Source organism: Vidua macroura, chromosome 6 (genome assembly GCF_024509145.1).
Source record: "Vidua macroura isolate BioBank_ID:100142 chromosome 6, ASM2450914v1, whole genome shotgun sequence".
NCBI lineage: Eukaryota > Metazoa > Chordata > Aves > Passeriformes > Viduidae > Vidua > Vidua macroura.
In genome coordinates, this window is record NC_071576.1 from 36,020,954 (window position 1) to 36,038,866 (window position 17,913).

The following is a 17,913-nucleotide window of genomic DNA, read 5'->3' on the forward strand; positions in this document are numbered from 1 at the left end:
CACCTAGTCCAATTCTCCTGCTTAGGCAGGGTCACCTGGAGCAAGTTACACAGGAATGTCTCCAGATGGATTTGGACTGTCTCCAAAGGGAGACTCCATGGCCTCCTTGGGCAGCCTATTCCAGTGCTCTGCTGCCCTCAATGTAAAGAGGTTCTTCTTCACGTTGAGGTGGAACTTCTCGTGTTTCAGCTTAAGGCCATTTCTCCTTGTCCTGTCACTGGGCACCCCTGAAAAGAGCCTGGCACCATCCTCTTGGCACCCACCTTTGAGATATTTGTATCTATTGGTGAGCTCTCCTCTTCTATAGACGAGACAGGCCAAGGTCCCGCAGTCTCTCCTCACAAGAGAGAGGCTCCAGACCCCTCATCATCTTTGTGGCTCTCACTGGCTCCTCTCCAGTAGCTCCTCTCGTACTGAGGAGCCCGGAACCCGCCACAGTAATTTTTTGCCAGGCCAAACGCCCATCACATTCCATTAAGACGAGTGCTCGGGGGTTGGATGAGCTGCAGTGGCCACAGCCGGGGGCCCTCGCAGCTGCCCCTGGAGCTCGCCGGCTGCGCCGTGCGCCCCGCGCCGGGCTCCGACAAGGCCGCGGCCCGCACCGCCAGTCCCACAAGGCGCCGCGGGCCGCCGCCGCTACGCGAGTTCCGGGCGGGGCGTTCCCCGCGCCCGTAGCAACCGGAGCGTTCGCGGTATCCACGGCACCATGGTGAGTCCTGCGGCCGGGGCGGCGCCGGGGCTCGGCGGCAGGGCTCGGAGCGGCCCCCGGGCCGGCCGTGGCGGCGAGGGGCGGCGCGGAGCGGCCCGGGCTCGGCGAGAGCCGTCCGGGAGGCAGCGCGGGGCTCGGGGCGGCGGCTGAGGCGGGGGCCGGTGGCCTGCTGCTGTGCCTTGGGAAAGGGGGATTTGGGCGGTAAGCGAGGAAAGAGGGGAGTCACAAACTCACAAACCTCCGTTAGTACGTGGTTTTAAGGCGGCAGTATCGGTAATCGCACCGATCAGTTTGGTGTCTGTTGCTGTGCAATTCCGATTTCATCTGTTTAAAATACAAATAAATGTCTGCAAATAAAGGTGAAGTGTCGCTGTTTTGCTTTTTCTGGGGGTCTAAATTCTGTACATACCATGTGTCCAACCTCTATGTTTTGGGGGCAGAAATACATCTCTTGTTACAACTATTACTAGTACAGGTGTGATTATTTTTCTTCTACAGAGATTCAGTTTCTTGTTCCTGCCATGTTGATGGTGACTCTTCGGGGTGACCTCTCGTCACTTGGCATTTTGAATATTTTAAAATAAAGTATTATTATTTTCTTTAGACTAAATACCTGTAGAAAATTATTTAATAAGCAGGTAGAAGAACCCTGCAGATAAGCTTCTTGGAGGAAGTTTCCCTTAAGTAACCTCTCATGGCAGAAGATACTCTGATTTACCTACAGAAATTTCAAGTGCACCTCAAAGAAAATTAAGTCCCTGATATGTGCTCACCAGATAACCTGCTGTGCTGATGTCCATGTTTTCATCCAATCAGCAGAGATAAGTCTACAGAGGTCAGGCAAGAAGCTTCTCCTTGTGCTCACAGTAGCTTTAAAGTCCAAACTGGTTTTGGGCATGACTTTCAAACAGCAGCAGCCACCGATCTTATAAATGCATTTCTGTCTTCAACATGAGTGACTGAGATCATGTAGCCAAATGCTGTGGTGATTGGCTGCTATAATTATGAAAAAGGCAATTAAATTTCTGCCCAAAAAACCCCAATTAACTGTAAGCCAGCTGTTTTTGCCTGCACACTGGTAACTGTTAATTGACTTGAATGAGCCTGTTGTAGTGGGAACTTAGGGATATGATCTTCTGAACCAGAGGAGGTCATGCAGATGTTCATCTCTGGCAGACACTGGGGAGCTGCTGCTGGGGCTCAAGTTTGCAGGTCATCTCCAATGAGACTTAGAGCTAGCTATCACTTGGTATAGACCAGATTGAAATGAATGCCTGTCAGTGGGCAGAAACAGCTGGAACATCTGAGGATGTCTAAATGGAGGTGCATGTTGACGTTTGAGGTGCATGCTCAGACTTCCTGGTGTTGCTGGCTCTTAGACTGTTGCTGGGTGTTCGGTGGCTGTGGCCTTTTCTTATATAAAGCTGCCTCAGCTGTTGCCTTTTATTGCTGGGACCAGAGTTTCCTGTAGTCCAGGGTGAAGTACCCAACACTAAAGCTCTGTGGCTGAGGTGGCTGCCTGTAAGATTTTTGGGGGAAGTTAGTTTGTTGTTTTTAACTTCTACAATGTGGGGGGGTTATATATCTGATAACCTGAAAGGCTGCTTTTATCCACGCCCTGCTACCCTTAAGAGCAACAGCGATGCCAAAACTAGTCTTCCTGTATTTGTAGCAAGAAGGCTGTTGATCACTGTTTGTAAAAGATTGATCTCTGAAACCTTTTTAATCCCAAAGACATCTTGGAATATGTTTAATGTTTAGAGAAGCATTAAACATGTTGTTTATATACTACTGTTTGGGATATCTTTATGTGGTTTCATTAAGACTCTGATGTGAGGTGGAAAAGTAAGAGTTAGTGACAACAGAGAGTTGGTCAGTGGTCAGTCCTTAAAAAGCATCTCTCAGGTTTTTCCAAACCGAATAATACATGTTTTCACATTGCATGGTGTAACTCAATGCAAAACAATTGGAAAGAAACCCCAAATATATATAATCCAGATTGCTCTTGAGTTTTGGCAAGATGTACCTCATTTTCTTCAGTGAACTTTAGGAGGCTGTGTCATTTTCTGGTCACAGACTTGCTTTCAGGCAGGAAGCTGATAATGCACAATATAAAGTGTGAGGGCTTAAGAGCGTTAGACCGCAATTTTCAATGAAGTAACTTCTTATGCCTTTAAATTGAATTTCACCATATAAGCTAATAAGCAGTGTGCCATGGGGCAGAGAGTAAGATCAGGAAGATCATGTCCTGACATTAAGCCCATTGTTTGCTTCTGAAAATGCAGCAAAGTACCCTAGAAAACAAAATTACAGGACACTGGGGGGTTTCAACTTCTTTCACTTGGCTGACCTAAGGTAATATAGGAAAGTGAAGAAAGGGAGGCAAACAAGCAGGATAGGGAGAGGGAAGGAAGAGGAAACAGATTTGCAGTGAACAAGCCACTTACAAATGCAATGAATATTCATTCACTTAAGTTTGTTTCACTTTTAGGCAAAAGCTACGACCATCAAAGAAGCTCTAGCCAGATGGGTAAGTACTAGAACAGTGTCTAGCAGTGTGAGGTTTGACTGTATTCAGCTAATTTTGTTTTTAAAACATTGTGAGAAATATGTTTGCTTGAAATATCTGCTTTAAGAAGTTTCACAAAGTAAAATGATGATTACTGTTGTTGTTGTGTAGTACATTCCGTTGGACTTTCTGTATGTTCCTGTTAAATTGATACCACTGGTAAAGATTAGTCTGTTTTGCCCTCCTGCCTTGTTCTGCTGGATATGCATTGGCCTGAAGCCACAAAGAGTTTCAAAGTTGGGGATGTATTATGTTTTAATTATGCTCTGTTCACTTTACCCAAATGCAGTCTTTCCCACAGAATAAACAAGCATGAAATTCTCACTGTACTGAATTCAGTGAATCTTCTACATGTCTTTTGACATACGGTCCCTCATACTGTGCAAAGCTTAACTCAGAATGAGGTTCTTGTTTTTTTGTTTTTTTTTTTTTATTAAAGTATTCTGTTAATACAGAAGCTCATTTGTCTGGTTGTTGCTGACCTGGTCTTCCAGAAAGCTGTGTGTTGGCAAGGATGTTGATGTAATGTGAAATGATGATGTAGGATGCTCAAGGGTCAGGTTCACTGAAAAACCAGTGAGATAGTAAACAGGAAAACCAGTGAGAATCGTTCCCCAGTCACTGAATTTTAGATGAAGTCACAGATGTGCTGTTGGGTGTACATACATTAGCTTTCCTGCTAATTCTGGCCAGCTGCTAGAGCAAGGATTTATAAATGCTTTGGCCTCGGGAAGATCTGGATATGATAGTGTGGGTAGGTACACTTGAATGCCAGAAGCTCAAGGTACTAGCCTGTAACTGAAGATTACTTCCATTTTTACTTTTATCATTGTTTAGTATCTTGAGTATTTCAGGGGTTTTCCAGTTATGTTGGTATATCCCACAAACTTCACTGCTGCTCTCCTAGTAAGATCTAGAATGCAACAACTTGCAGACATTAGCATTAGTAGAGGTATGAACTGTGTATAAAAAAAGTTTGCTTTTCCTCCCTCACTCTTTCTGCCTTGCAGAACTTCAGCTCCATGTTTCCTATTAACTGATTTATTTTTCATTTGCTCCTCTGTCACATGTCTCTTAGATAGAATCAGCCTGTGTCAGTGAGTTTCCATTAACGTTAGGCATAAAGTGCTGAATTTGTTTTTCTCTTTAAGTTATTAGAGGTGGGTCTAAATCTTCCTTTTACTCTTCCTCATCTGGGTCCATGTGACTTGTACAGTGTATTTGGTGTTGTGTTGCATTCTGAATGTTTTTCTTCCCTTTGGCATAAGGGTTTACCTCTGCCCTACAGTCAGGGTGACATTAGTTAAATCAAAGCAACTTGAAATCAAAGCAGCTTCAACTTGGCAAACATGTAACCTGTTCTTATAAAAACATGTCTGTTCTACCTATATTTTCTCTGTGGGATATTGTGGCTGTGCAGCTGCTTCCAGAAGTACTTGGCAATCTGGATGAATTTTCTTCCTGAAGGTGCTCACTGCTGGCCCAGTCTGTGTTGGAAGCTCTCTCCCTTCCATGTTTTTAAGGAAAAATGTATTTTTATTTGTTGGTATAAGCTCATAGATTACAAAGTGAGTGTAAATACAAACAGATACAGTACTGTTGGTAGAAAAGAAAATGGACGTTTCACATTGATATAGTTACTTTATTTGAACATGTATCACCATATTCCAGCAAAACATCTGATGTGCTTATTTGCTAAATCACTAATTTTGACTAAAAATACTGTCACACTGAATTTGGACAGAAACTGGAATATAAATAAGTGTACAAGACAACATGATTTTTAAAAAATTAAATTAAGTTTTCTGAAGTATTTTGGGTGCATAAGAGGAAAAATAATGTTATCAAAACCTGATGTTCTTCTGTGGGTTACTAAAAGACTTATGGGATATGATTAATTTAATTACAAAGTAGCCATATCAACTGGGGCACACTCAGCTATCTCTCTTTTCAGTAGATGCATGAAATGGAGGAGGAAACAGAACTCCTTGTTTTGAAAGCGCCAAGATTTTTCCATTGTTAATGGACCTCCAGTCCTTGCACTGAACACTAAGTGAACTGACAAAATGCTCCCTTTGTGCTGTCAGGGAGGCAGCTGTCAAAACTGCTCCTACTCTCTAAACAGATACTTGTTCCAAGTGTTTAGTCAATAATTAACATCACTTCAGAATTTTAAAAGCTTTAATTGACCATATTTTTAATAAACCTAAATGCCAAAGTTTTCCAAGTCTCTGAATTATCAACTTAGTTTGTAAACAGGAAATCTGTCTTTTGCTATATTCTCTAAAGTGTGACATCTCCCCCACTCTTTCTTAATGGCTAATTAGATTTTTTTTTTTTTTTTTTTATTCCTAATGCTGTGAATGTGTTGAAGTTCTCCCCCAAAACATACTCCCCTGTGTTCAGTTTGTGCTATGAGCTGGGCACATGTTCTGAGATTTCTGGGTGAAGTGAGAAGGAGACTTTTCTGTCAGAACTTTTAAATCTGCTTCTGCTCTAGGCTGGCCCTAGCTGAGGTTTCAGTATATTAGTCTCCATGGAAATACCTTAATCCAGAATTTTAGCCTTCCATCTATTTTCCATTTTTTATGGCAGATGACTCCTTTATTGAATTGCTGAAGTGTTAAACTTTTAAAAACCAGCATATGTAATGTATGTTATTTTGATATCTTGAAAATAAGCTAGCTTTACCCTTTTTATGCTACACTAGCAGGAATCTTGATAACGGTACTCAAAATACTTTCCAGTAGTATATTGGAATTCCTCCTATTGTATTCACTTTTAGAGTAATTCTTTTAGTGTAGTAGTTTTTGGTAATTGAATGTAGCAGTGAGTCTCTTCCTCACCTTCTCTCTTCTTTAGGAAGAGAAAAGTGGCCAGAAGGCTTCAGAGGCAAAGGAAGTGAAACTGTACGGGCAGGTTCCTCCTGTGGAAAAGATGGATGGCGCTCTCTCTGCACTTGTTAACTGCGAGTAAGTTCAATTAAAAACATGTTGGAAACAAAATATTCTCCTCTCTTCATTTCAGTTTTTCTACTGTCCACTGCAAATATGTGTTTAAGTGTGGCCTTCAAAGCAGCAACTTTCTCTTCTTTTTTTATTAACCAAGCTTCTCTTTCTGCACACAATTGCCCTTTTTAATTCAAAGACCCCTCTAACTTAACTCAGAAGGTGTTAGGGTAGATTCTGTATTAATATTTGTCCCCAGAAGATTATATACTGTTTATCAGTATATAATTACATATTTGTGTTTGGAGTCTATCAGCTAAATGGCGCGTTTATGATCCACTCCAAAATTCATGGAAAAAAAGAGGCAATTTGAGCAGACTTTCAGAAAGAGATTAGAGTAATTTCAGAAATAAATATCCAAGCATTTGATAAGGTGAGGCATCAAAAGGTAATTCAGTATTTTATGTAAGTAACTCATGGTACTTTCCCAGAAGCTAAATAAAGTTGAAGAAATCTTATTGGTATGAGGATATTTTGAGTCTGTTACACATCCAGTTAGTTTACCATCTAATGAGACAAGAACATATAATTATTTCTAATGCAGTGGTGTTGGGACATGGAACTCTTCCAATGTAGTGATCCCTTATATACTGTGAATTGATTATTCTTTCTTTTAAAGGAAACTATCACTGTCTACAAACTGCATTGATAGAATTGCCAACTTGAACAACCTAAGTAAGTGACAAGCCAGCTGTCCATTGTGTTTGTTTTCTAGTTGCCTGGTTAGGAGATATGCCATCATTTGTTACATGTGTCCAGCTTTATTTATACCTGTTATTATCCTTTTTTATTCCCTCCTCATAGAACATTACAAGTGACCTTTAAAATGGCCAGTCTTACTGGAGAATGCACACTGAGCAGCCATGGTGTATTGCAGCAGGTATCCCTGCACTAGCCTTGACAGTTGTCTCACAGTGCAACAATCAAAAAATTCCATTCACTAAGCACTTCAGTACCTCCCCGTGGGCCTTGCTGTGCTATTCAACACCTAATCAGTTCTAAAGTGATGTCATGACCATTTTCCATGCTCCTGATGGAGACAGTCTGCCATTCAACAACTCTGCAAATGCATTATTGGTTGCAATGAGGTTGGAGTGTTGTAGACCTGGATGGAAAAAATGTCATTCCACTTTGCAGAGGATTGGATATACTTGGTTTCATTTTGTTCATACTTTATATATGGATATGCCACCTGTCTAGAAGTAGAGCTTCTCTTTCTTGGACAAATGTCTTTGAAACTCTTGGGTTACTGACTTTGGAACAGAAGTCTTAATGGTCTGTCCTGAAGACTTTGACTGTGGCATGAGGCTGACAAAGAGCTGCAAGTTTTGAAGTTGAGCTTCCAGGCTTTTCTGTTCTTATTAAAATGCCAGCTGTATAGATAAGGATCCTGGAATCTCATCCTTTCCAACAGCACACCAAGAGATCTGCCAAAGAGCTTGATGAACTTATTTCTTTGCATAATAAGCTCAGACTTCAAAAGACTTGGAAATACTAGTCAGGGAAAAATATTCCAGTAGTCTTTCCAAATAACTGTTCTGTAATACTTCAGTTGAGTAACTATCATGAGAAAAAATAATTAAGCAGTTATACATAGTAGTGAAACCAACAAAATTTTTTAGTGGGATAAAACCTTAAACACCTTTAAAGCATCCTAAATATTTGTATTAATGTAGATTCAAAACATCCAGTCTATACCAAGTATTTGATGCTAAAGCCAAACAAACTAGAACTAAGCTGAATGTCTCTCATCAGGCATCTGTAAGGCAGCTTTATATGCTGCCTCTAATATAGAAACCGAATCTGCTGCCTTAAAATAAGATCAGAACAACTTTTGCCTGGAGAAGAAGGGATATGAATTATGTAAGACCAAAAGAAGCAAGTCAGCAGTTAGAGTTCAGGTGCAAGGTGAAATAATTTTTATTCAGTTTTTATCAAAACTGAATTTCAACTAGGTAACCTACACATGAGCAGCTTTGTATTCATGAATGTATTTCTGAGCTTTCCTCTGCATCAGTTCCTGCTGATCTGTTTAGGTCAGGAGGTTTTGTTTCTGTTAGGTTGTTCTTTCTTAAGGCAGCCTGTTCAGAGTGCAGTTTGTAAGCAGAATATGGCATTTTACCTGACTTACAGCATCTTCTTATTTTAAAGAAACCCTGTTTATTAAAAAGATTTTTTTTTTTTTTTTTTTTTTAATTTCAGAAAACTTGAGGATTCTGTCTTTGGGAAGAAATAACATAAAGAACTTGAATGGATTGGTATGTGCTTTTTAGTATCAATACTTCACTAACAAAATGGGGTAATTTCCCTGTGTTCATACAAGTCTTTGCCAAAGTCAATACAATTAAGTGAATAAAAGGTTAGGCACTAACCTTTTATATTCTCCTTTTGCTATCATCTGTTCACCCTCTTACATATTGCTTCTGAATTTTCAGATAGTTGTTCACTTTTTTGGTTCAAATTCTCTTAATATTTGGAAAGTTTTCTACCTTAATTTACTACACTGAAAAATTTTAGAAAGAGAGATTTTCTTGTCTTTAATAAAGATAATCAGAACTTCTATTTGAAAATTGCTGTCTATCTGTAAAGCCATTTAAATTCTGCTGGCTGTACATGAATATAATTCCTGCAGACTTTTTGCTTGCAGAATTTTCTACCTGAAGATATTTAGGCTGTGCTTCTTTAATACAAATATTGGCAGTTCTGTAAAAACAGACTTCCTCAGAGTCAGTCCCTTTTATGTTAACTGGCACTTGGAACAGTATAGCTTTAGAGTTGATGGTGGCAGGACTGAGTCTACCTAGTAGGGGAAAATTAGTTGAGGAAAAAATTTGATAAATTTTGTTACATTTGAATTCAGGCCAGAATAATACTTTTTTCAATCAGTATTTTTAAAATGAATATATAAATTATTTTCTTTCTCAAGAGATAAGGCTTTCTCTCAGCCTCAAAGCTGTTCTCACCTTCAGAAATGCCATCTCTTAAGTGTGAAAGGCAGAGCTAGTGTGTAATGACTGGTTTAAAAAACCCTCTGTTTTGAGAGAATTAGGAATGTGATTTCTGGCCAGCAGATACAAACATACCAGAATATACCAGAATGAATAATGCTCTCACACTGTATAACATCCCTTCCAAAGCAGTTGTTGAATTGCATTCTCTTCACACATGCTTGCAGTGTGCAAGTAGGCAGATTTGTCTCCTCTGCCCCTATGCCTTAAGAATTACTGCAGCCAGCTACATCTTGTTTCATTCTAATATAGCAATTTCTGTCCTCCTTACATATATTACATATATTTTCATATATAACTTTGCCTTTTAATTCCCATGAGCATTTGCCATGCCTAATAATTAGGGACCTGCTTAAAAGGAAATGAGGACCAATATACCTTAGTATTTTCTCACATGGGAGAAGGTGATTCTTTACCTGTAGAAGGTGAAGAAAGAGTATTAATAATAAGGAAGATGTCCTTCTGCTGATCTGAGTAGTCCTGTCATTTTCCAGGAGGCAGTTGCTGAAACTTTAGAGGAGCTGTGGATCTCATACAATTTAATTGAGAAACTGAGGGGTATCCGTGTAATGAAGAAACTGAAAGTTCTTTATATGTCAAATAATTTGGTGAAAGACTGGGGTAAGCCAAGCATCTCTTCTCTGTAGAGACTTCTGTAGTGTGGTGAATGCATGAGTTAAGTCACCAAGTGAAAAATAGTGCTGTATCTCATGGAGCTTTGATTGTAACTGACAAGCCTGCAGATGTGCAAAATCCCTAAACACCTACTCATGCAAGAGAATAAAAATAGTTAGAATATTGAATTTAACTTCTAAGTCCAATTAAGTTCATGCTTTGAATCATCTTTTTACAAACTCTCTTAAAGCACATCACTGTTCTTTAACCTGACACCAGTTAGAGCCCAAGCAGTCCCTCTCCTGTTGTATCCCATGCTCTTTATGTTTGCACTGAGTGTGAAAGGAATGTGTGGTGCAGCTGTACTTTCCATGTTCCACAATCTGGTTGGTGTTTTCACCTTTGTGGTTGCAGCAGAGTTTGTGAGACTGGCAGAGCTGCCAGTACTAGAGGAGCTGGTGTTTGTAGGCAATCCACTACAAGAGAAATTTGCTGCTGATCAGAGCAGTTGGATTGAAGAAGCAACCAAACGGGTACCGAAGCTGAAAAAGCTGGATGGTGAGTTTGGGGCATGAGGCAATTGGGATGAGTTAAAAGCTTAATATAAAGACAACCACGGGGAAATGAGACATAACTTCAGAGATTCATTTGTGTGCCCATGAAATTAATATTCCTCCCTCCTTTTCAGAGTTATTCTCTGAAGAGGAAATAGTTACTGAGATCCTGGCCACAGTGTTTGATGGATCTTGGAGTGCTAAATCCAAGTGGTCTTGCAACCTGCAGTTGGGCATTATTCTGTAGCTACCCAAGTAGTTTTATCAAATACCTAATAGGGAGTGGAAAGATTTAGCATTAAATAAGTTAACAAGACTTTCATCTGCCAAGTTGAATTACAGTTTTCCCAACAAAAGAGGTGACATGAGAGAATGGAGATAGACAGGGATATGCTCTGGTTTGCTTTTGATGCAAGGGCAAATTTTCAAAACTGCATGCAAATTTCCTAAATGCCTGAATATCCCCCTCCATTACTGCAATAAGCCTCAATTTGTGAGCTGTCCTCTCCTATTTAAGACACTGGTATGAAAACATATTAAACCATTTAGTTACTAAAAATTAGAATATTTTGAAATCTATTTTAAAATATGTTAATTCCTGTAAATGGAGATGTTAGCTGTTCACTATTATCCCCTGTTTACTAAAGCAATGAAGGGGAGAGCAGGAGTGGTAACACTAACATAGAGTCAGAATAACAGCAGGGAAAGGAAGAGTGGAAGCATGCCAACAAGAGGAGGCAGCTTCACTACAGGGAGTGGTGGATGGGAAGTCTATTACCAGACTCTATCTAAAACCAGATCAACTGCAGTAAAAAAAATTTTAGAAAGTGGAAGCCTGATGAGAGAATTGCACTGCTAGGAATGATGGCCTGCAGTGGTCCATTTGCTGTTGTAATAGGAAAAGTTTTGAATGTAGAACAAAAAAAAAAGGAATAGGGCACATATCTGTGGGCAAAAAGTGCCCTTGGTAGTATAAGGTTAGACTTACTAACCACACTAAAACTTGGGTACATATGTCGGGAAAAGGCAGCACAAAGTAGGGGCCCCACAAGAGAAGGGTGATGTGCTGATTGGATGTTAGCAGTTAAACTGACTTGATGCATCTCCCAGAGACCAAGTGAGGCTGATCTTTGCAGAACATAATTTAGTACCTTTTTGTTCCCTGTTACCCAAGAAGTTGGAAAACCATCCAAGAGAGGAGGTCATAAGTTGAAGGCTTTTCTAGTTAAGGCCAGTTGAGGTATGCAGAAGTTCATGTTGGTTAGAAACAGGCAGGAAATGCAACTCTTGACTCTTTCCAACAGGACAGATAATTCATAATTCAGATAAGATCATAATTTCAGGTAGATCATAATTAACTACATCTTCCTCTTCTTCTTTTCCTATTTTTTTCTCCTAGGTACCTTAGTTGTTAAAGGAGAAGAGGAAGAAGGAGCGGAAGGAGCGGAAGGAGCAGAAGGAGCAGAAGGAGGAAACTGATGACACTTTCTTTTTGGGTATTAAATTATTGAAGTAACTCCAGATAGCTTTGCACATAAACTTTTATAAAAGTATTTGTTTTGAAGAAAATCTTTGGGCAGTTTTTAAAAGACCAGCTTATCTCCACAGTCTCTCACCCAAAGAGTTAGCTACCAAAAATTGCTCACACTGGTTTCGTCAAGCTTGTGACACCTTCTGTAGAGACTAGTGGAGCTGAATTTACCTGCTGTTTGGCTAGCAAGAGATCTTTGTTTAAATTAATACATAGCTATTTTTAATTCCTGATTAGTGGTGCTTGTTGTTCACTCTTGGGTTATAAAAGAACCGTTTTAGCTTATTTGGTGCTGATGGCTAATATTGAATTGGAAACTCTGAGGCCAGAAGAAAAATGTTGTGGTTTTGAGACACCTGACAAACTTTGTTGTATTTAATTTTGTCATGGGACTTTCTCAATATTTTTATTATGTGAGTTTGCCTTTTCATTCCATGAAGTGTTATGCCAAACAGGCCCAGTAGTTGCAGACAAAGGGTATTGGTTGCACAAAAAAGGTATTGGTCTGATGAGTGCTTGTTCCTGGCCTTAAGTCTTGAAATGGGCTTCTCACATTGGAACTCAACTGCATTGCTTAGAAGGCCATGTATAACTTATATATTTATTTATTTTTAAGAGGCAGTGGGAATTCATTGCATGGTTTCTGTAAGACTAAAATACCTGCTAACTTTGGGTTTTGTCTCTTACTAAGACATTATATTATATTGGAATATGTGGCCTATTAGCCTACAGCTGGTTTCTGGCTTTGGATTGGGTCACTGGTGGACATAATCCTTCTCAGCTCTGGAATCTTCCTGTAACTAAGGAGGCTGATAGTAACAGAGAACAGCAAACGGAAAACCTGGGCTCGAGGATAGAAAATTTTGATTTTGGGGATACTAATTTTTTGTGAAAGCACAGATATAAGTAGTGAGAGAAAGTATATGTAAGGAGAGGAGAGGAGAGGAGAGGAGAGGAGAGGAGAGGAGAGGAGAGGAGAGGAGAGGAGAGGAGAGGAGAGGAGAGGAGAGGAGAGGAGAGGAGAGGAGAGGAGAGGAGAGGAGAGGAGAGGAGAGGAGAGGAGAGGAGAGGAGAGGAGAGGAGAGGAGAGGAGAGGAGAGGAGAGGAGAGGAGAGGAGAGGAGAGGAGAGGAGAGGAGAGGAGAGGAGAGGAGAGGAGAGGAGAGGAGAGGAGAGGAGAGGAGAGGAGAGGAGAGGAGAGGAGAGGAGAGGAGAGGAGAGGAGAGGAGAGGAGAGGAGGCATTGGTAAAAAAAGTATTGAAGAGGTACTGAATGTGCTATATTGCAGGGTAACCAGTTTTAATGAAGCCCCCTTCTGTGGCTATTTCTAGTGAAAAGCATTAAACAACGATGAAGACATACCTGATTGCACTGTGGGATGCCAATAGTGCAGTTTTTCTTCTTCTCTTTGAAGAGTAGATGGAATCACCTGAGTAGATTTTTCTGCAGTTCTTTTTTGTTTTTTTAACAAGCTTTTCTTCTCATTTGTGGTACCATCTTTGTTTTTAAATTGAAGTGACAACAAATATATCTGCTGGTTCCAGCCCAGGCATAGAAGGGACGGGGTCAGAATGCCACTCTTCGTTATTTTGTTCGTGAAGGTGTGGCAGGAGTTGAAATCTTGGAAGCCAAGTTCAGAGATGAAATGGTAGAATTGGTCCAGGCAACAGTGGTACAGATCTCAAGCTCCAGGTATAATTGTAGTAGGCTATTCTCTCTACTCAGTTTCTAAGTGAACACTGTGAAGTAAATGATTACAAGACAATCACAGTTTCGTTTCAATGTATTGCTACTTAATCTGTGATTATTGGAGGAATTCTAAAGCATTCTGATTTAAGTTGGCATTTGCTGAAGAGGTTTGAGTTTGATTTTGATCCATTACTAAAAGTAAGGTCAAGAGCACAATGGCAAAAACTCTGGACATTCTTCACTCAGCACAAACTATTTCCAGGCAGCTGTTCTCTTTACTAGAAACTACTTTCTTAGTTAGCTAGTTCGCTGGGTTTAGACAACTTCATTTTGTTTGTTATTTCTTCAGAAGTATTCTCCTAGCTTTATCATGAGTAAAGGCAGCATTGACCAAAAAGCATCATGGAGGAGTGTCTACAGTCAGCAGTCATTTCACACGTCTTTTGAAGCCAAGCCATTCTGTTCACTTGCAGTCAACCACTCTTGGCAAGGTGGGTGTGCTTGGGCAGTACAGAGCCCGTGGCATGCATAGGCCCTGCTGGCCCCATCTGCTGACTGTGCCCTTGACCACTGTAGTCAAAGTGTGGCTCATGTGAGCCAGAGCCTAACTGACTCAAAACTTGCCTTCTGAATGTTCCCAACAAGCAGAAATGCCAGATTCATCTCTGTGTTTGGAGATATTGACCACATGGTGCTCTTCTCCTAGTGTTTGGCCACAAAGAAAAGTGGTTGAAGCTGTGGACCTGGTCTCTCCCAACACAGCTGCAAGTGGTGTGTATGGCTGGGTTAGCTCCACACATGATTGTGACAGGAGGAAAAGGGAGTGACGAGCACAGTCCAACACCAAGTAATTCTGCTGGTTGATTCTTTAAATATGGCCTAAGTCTGTACATTTCTGAAGGTTATGTTAGATACAGCAAATACTCTACACTTTGGCTATATTGGGGCATTCTGAGAGCAGAATAGACGCTTAGTGTTCTGACTATGTTGTAATGATTGAAGTGAAACACAGATCCATTGACAAGTTGTGAGGGATATGAGCAGTTCCTGGTTCTTGTAAGTGATCAGTAGAGGCTACACCTACAGGAATCAGTCCAAAACTATTGTAGGTGGTGGTAGAGCTGGGTGGATTGTGTGGCCCACTGGCATTGGTGCTTTCCACAGATGAAATGGCACAAATTCTCTAGCTCTTTGCTTTGGGGGCTGCATTATAAATACCAACAAAAAAGGGGAAAAAATCATTATTGAAGAAAGGGAGCATCCAGTCTTAGAATATAATTTAAAACCCTTCTGATAAAAACTCATTGAAACAATACAGTAAGAAAATAATTGACTGTGGCTTTTGTTTGTCAGGAGATGCTTTGTCTCAAAGCTGGTAGCTTCTCTTTACCTTGCTTTGTCTAATGAGTCATGATTACTCTCAAGAACCAAACAACCTCCCCAAACTTTTTCTCCTCCAAAGTTTCCCTAAATTTTTAAATTTGCACTTTAAAATTAGGCACTGGATGTGATGGAAGTCATAGAGAGGTGGTAGAATTAAAACAGCTGGTTTGCATATTGTGGTGCTACATGATGCTATGTATAAGGTGACAGTGACACCTTGGCCTGTGCCCCCAACAGGGACATTAGAGTGAGATGCTTAGAAGGCCTGGCTTTCACTTGTGCACTCTGCTGTTCCCTATCATACCACACCCAGTGAAGCAGTAAGCACACTATTATTCATGAATGAAAGGAGCACCCATATAAAATGTGCAAGCCATGTGGAATTCTGCTTTTCCCAGTGAAGTTACAGAGGACCAGCATCCACTTTATTCCTTAGAGAAATATCCTAAAATTAAATTAGTAGAAACTAGCTAGGTTTTTTGCTTGCTTGTTGGCACACTCACCTGTCTTCAAAGAGCTGATTGATGTATGCAGTGATTATTGAGAACTGATGGAAAAATGACAGAAAAGACCTGAGAACCAGGTTCTGGTTGATGACTCAGGTTACACTAGAAGTAGCCTCATCTAGAAAAACTTCCAAGCAAGAGAGCACTTTTAACATCCCCTTTGGCAATCTTTTGTATACAGTAATTTTGTAGCATGAAAAGCTGTTAAATTTGCTGTGTTTAAATTATTTAGGCCTATGTTTATAAATGTTACTCTGTGAAACTTGTTCAAAAATAATATAACCTTATTTTATACAAATGTCTTTGGCTCATGTGTAATGAAATAGTTCAGCTTGTGAAGAGTATTTGGAAACTAAATTTCATTCTCATGAAACCTTCCTGGCTGCTCAGGAAGCAATATATTTAGAATATGATAGCATGTAAATGCTGTTCCCTATTGCCTCTATATTTTAGAATAGAAAATAACTTAAGGCTTTAAAAATGCTGATATATTGTGATTGTTGTCATCTGATACATAAATATTTTTCAATCTTTTAAGACATTGGTTGTCAGAATTTGTCCTAGGTTGTCTTAGATCCTAAGAGAAAAGTCTACTACTGCTATATGTGGAAAAATATCCAGGTAAGTTAGAGAAATGGCTGATTTCTTCAGTACAAAATTACTAATTCACTTTTAATTTAAATTCTATTAATAGTAATATACAATCAGTTCCATTAAGCCCAGACGGGGGAAGGCTAACTGATTCAGACTTCTCTAATAGAAACTTCAGCCTTCAGTAGACCACGTCACTGAAATGTAATTTCAAAACTCTATATAAAGAAAATTCTTCCTACCCCACAGTCCACAGCAGTTGGTCTCAATAATGACAAAAGCAGCATCCTACAGTGATGGTTGTAATGCTATTTAGAAAACATATAGGGAGTTACTGCAGAATTCCTCACAGTACACTAACTCAAAGCTTACTAGTCACTAAAATGCTTTATAAGGTTTCTTTCAGTAGCTGAAATAACTTCTAAGCTTGGGCTTAGATCCAGCAGTTTAAAAAAGATAGAACCCAAATTGCTCCAAATGTGTGGGGGTTTTGATTGTCCAAGGTTTGTTTGCACAGCCTTAGATTTAGAGCAAAGTACTAAACTTCAACACTTTTGTCAGCTGGCTTTGACAGGGAGGCAAATGCTTGACTTAAAGCCTTAAAAGTCCTGGTCTGTTATCTCAAATGAAGGCTTCAGTGTTCCCTGTCTCTTCACACACCAAGCAAAATACTTTTTTCTCCAAACGCTATTGCTGATCAACTGCCACAGGGACAGGACTAAACTAAAGCAAGGACTTCTACACTGAGCTGAAAAAATTAGTGTTTTCCTGTTTTGGGCTGAGTCTTTCTCCTGCCAGCTTTGCCAAAAATATTGAAATGGTCAGCATAAATTAACAGGTGTGGTGCCTTAGATCCTAAGTGCAATCTCACAGGAGACCAGTCAGGCACTTACACATTTCTGCCATCTGCTTTATGTAGCATTTGTAGCTTTTGAAGACATCATGCCTACAGGTGTGAGAACACCTGTGTAGCCTAGTTAACTAAAAGGCAAAATACCAAAACAGAAGGAAGATGTTTTGAGGATAGATGGAAGTGTATTTAAAATCCACAGCAAGAGATCCAGCTGCTGCCAGAAGAAACAAAATTCATGCTGTGTAACAAAACCTGTTAAATCCCCCCCCCCCCCCCCTCAGATTCAAGTAACAAATAAGTGCCTTTAAGACAGTATTTAGTAAAAGTTTTTTAAAACTTTGTCACTGAAAGTGTGATACAGTATGATCTACAACTGAAGCCATTGCAGAATTCACATCTGATGCAGGGCCATCAGGTACTAAGTTACTCCATGATGTCTTTGCCTTGCCCATGGTCTTTGTAGTTGTTTCAGGTAGTGTCAGAATCCCACCAGCCTTATTTACAGCACAGCAGACCTAGAACTATTCCCCAGGAATTCCTAGCACACTGTCAAAGTTGTTTCTGTCTTTCTGCAAGGGTGCTTGGCTTGGAGGGGGACACACATCCCATCAACACTTCTGTAAAGCAGTGGAGCTGCAGATTTCCCTGGTCTCCTACAGTCACAGGTGCCAGTTACTTTCTTGGATTCAAGACAAAACACACATTGCAAGCTTGTATCTTGGGGGAAGGTGAGAAACAGCCTCTGGGGCTGCTGTGGGAAACACAGGTGAGTACGAAGAGAGAGCAGACCAACCAGAAGGACTCGGGACAGAAGGACTTGGGACAGCCTCCTGTGCGTCATAGCCTGCACAAGCCCCCAGTCACTCCCTCATACTATCAAGAAACTCAGCTAAGAGAC

At 40.3% G+C, this 17,913-nt stretch overlaps 1 protein-coding gene across 4 annotated transcripts; it reads left to right on the forward strand.

Moving 5' to 3' along the window:
* Positions 1 to 637: 637 nt before the first annotated feature.
* On the forward strand, positions 638 to 16,108 carry DNAL1 (dynein axonemal light chain 1). 4 transcript variants are annotated; one of them, XM_053979294.1, is made up of 9 exons: positions 638 to 709; positions 3,201 to 3,239; positions 6,141 to 6,250; positions 6,906 to 6,961; positions 8,489 to 8,544; positions 9,789 to 9,915; positions 10,324 to 10,467; positions 11,863 to 11,959; positions 13,510 to 16,108. In XM_053979294.1, exons 1-8 carry the CDS (start codon positions 707 to 709, stop codon positions 11,940 to 11,942), a joined length of 615 nt encoding a protein of 204 aa, XP_053835269.1. In that variant the 5' UTR covers positions 638 to 706; the 3' UTR covers positions 11,943 to 11,959; positions 13,510 to 16,108. The 4 variants fall into 4 exon arrangements, with proteins under 4 accessions (XP_053835269.1, XP_053835268.1, XP_053835270.1 ...); XM_053979293.1 differs by lacking the exon at positions 13,510 to 16,108 and having other exon boundaries at positions 11,863 to 11,986; XM_053979295.1 differs by lacking the exon at positions 13,510 to 16,108 and having other exon boundaries at positions 10,327 to 10,467; positions 11,863 to 11,986.
* The last annotated feature ends 1,805 nt before the right edge of the window (positions 16,109 to 17,913 follow it).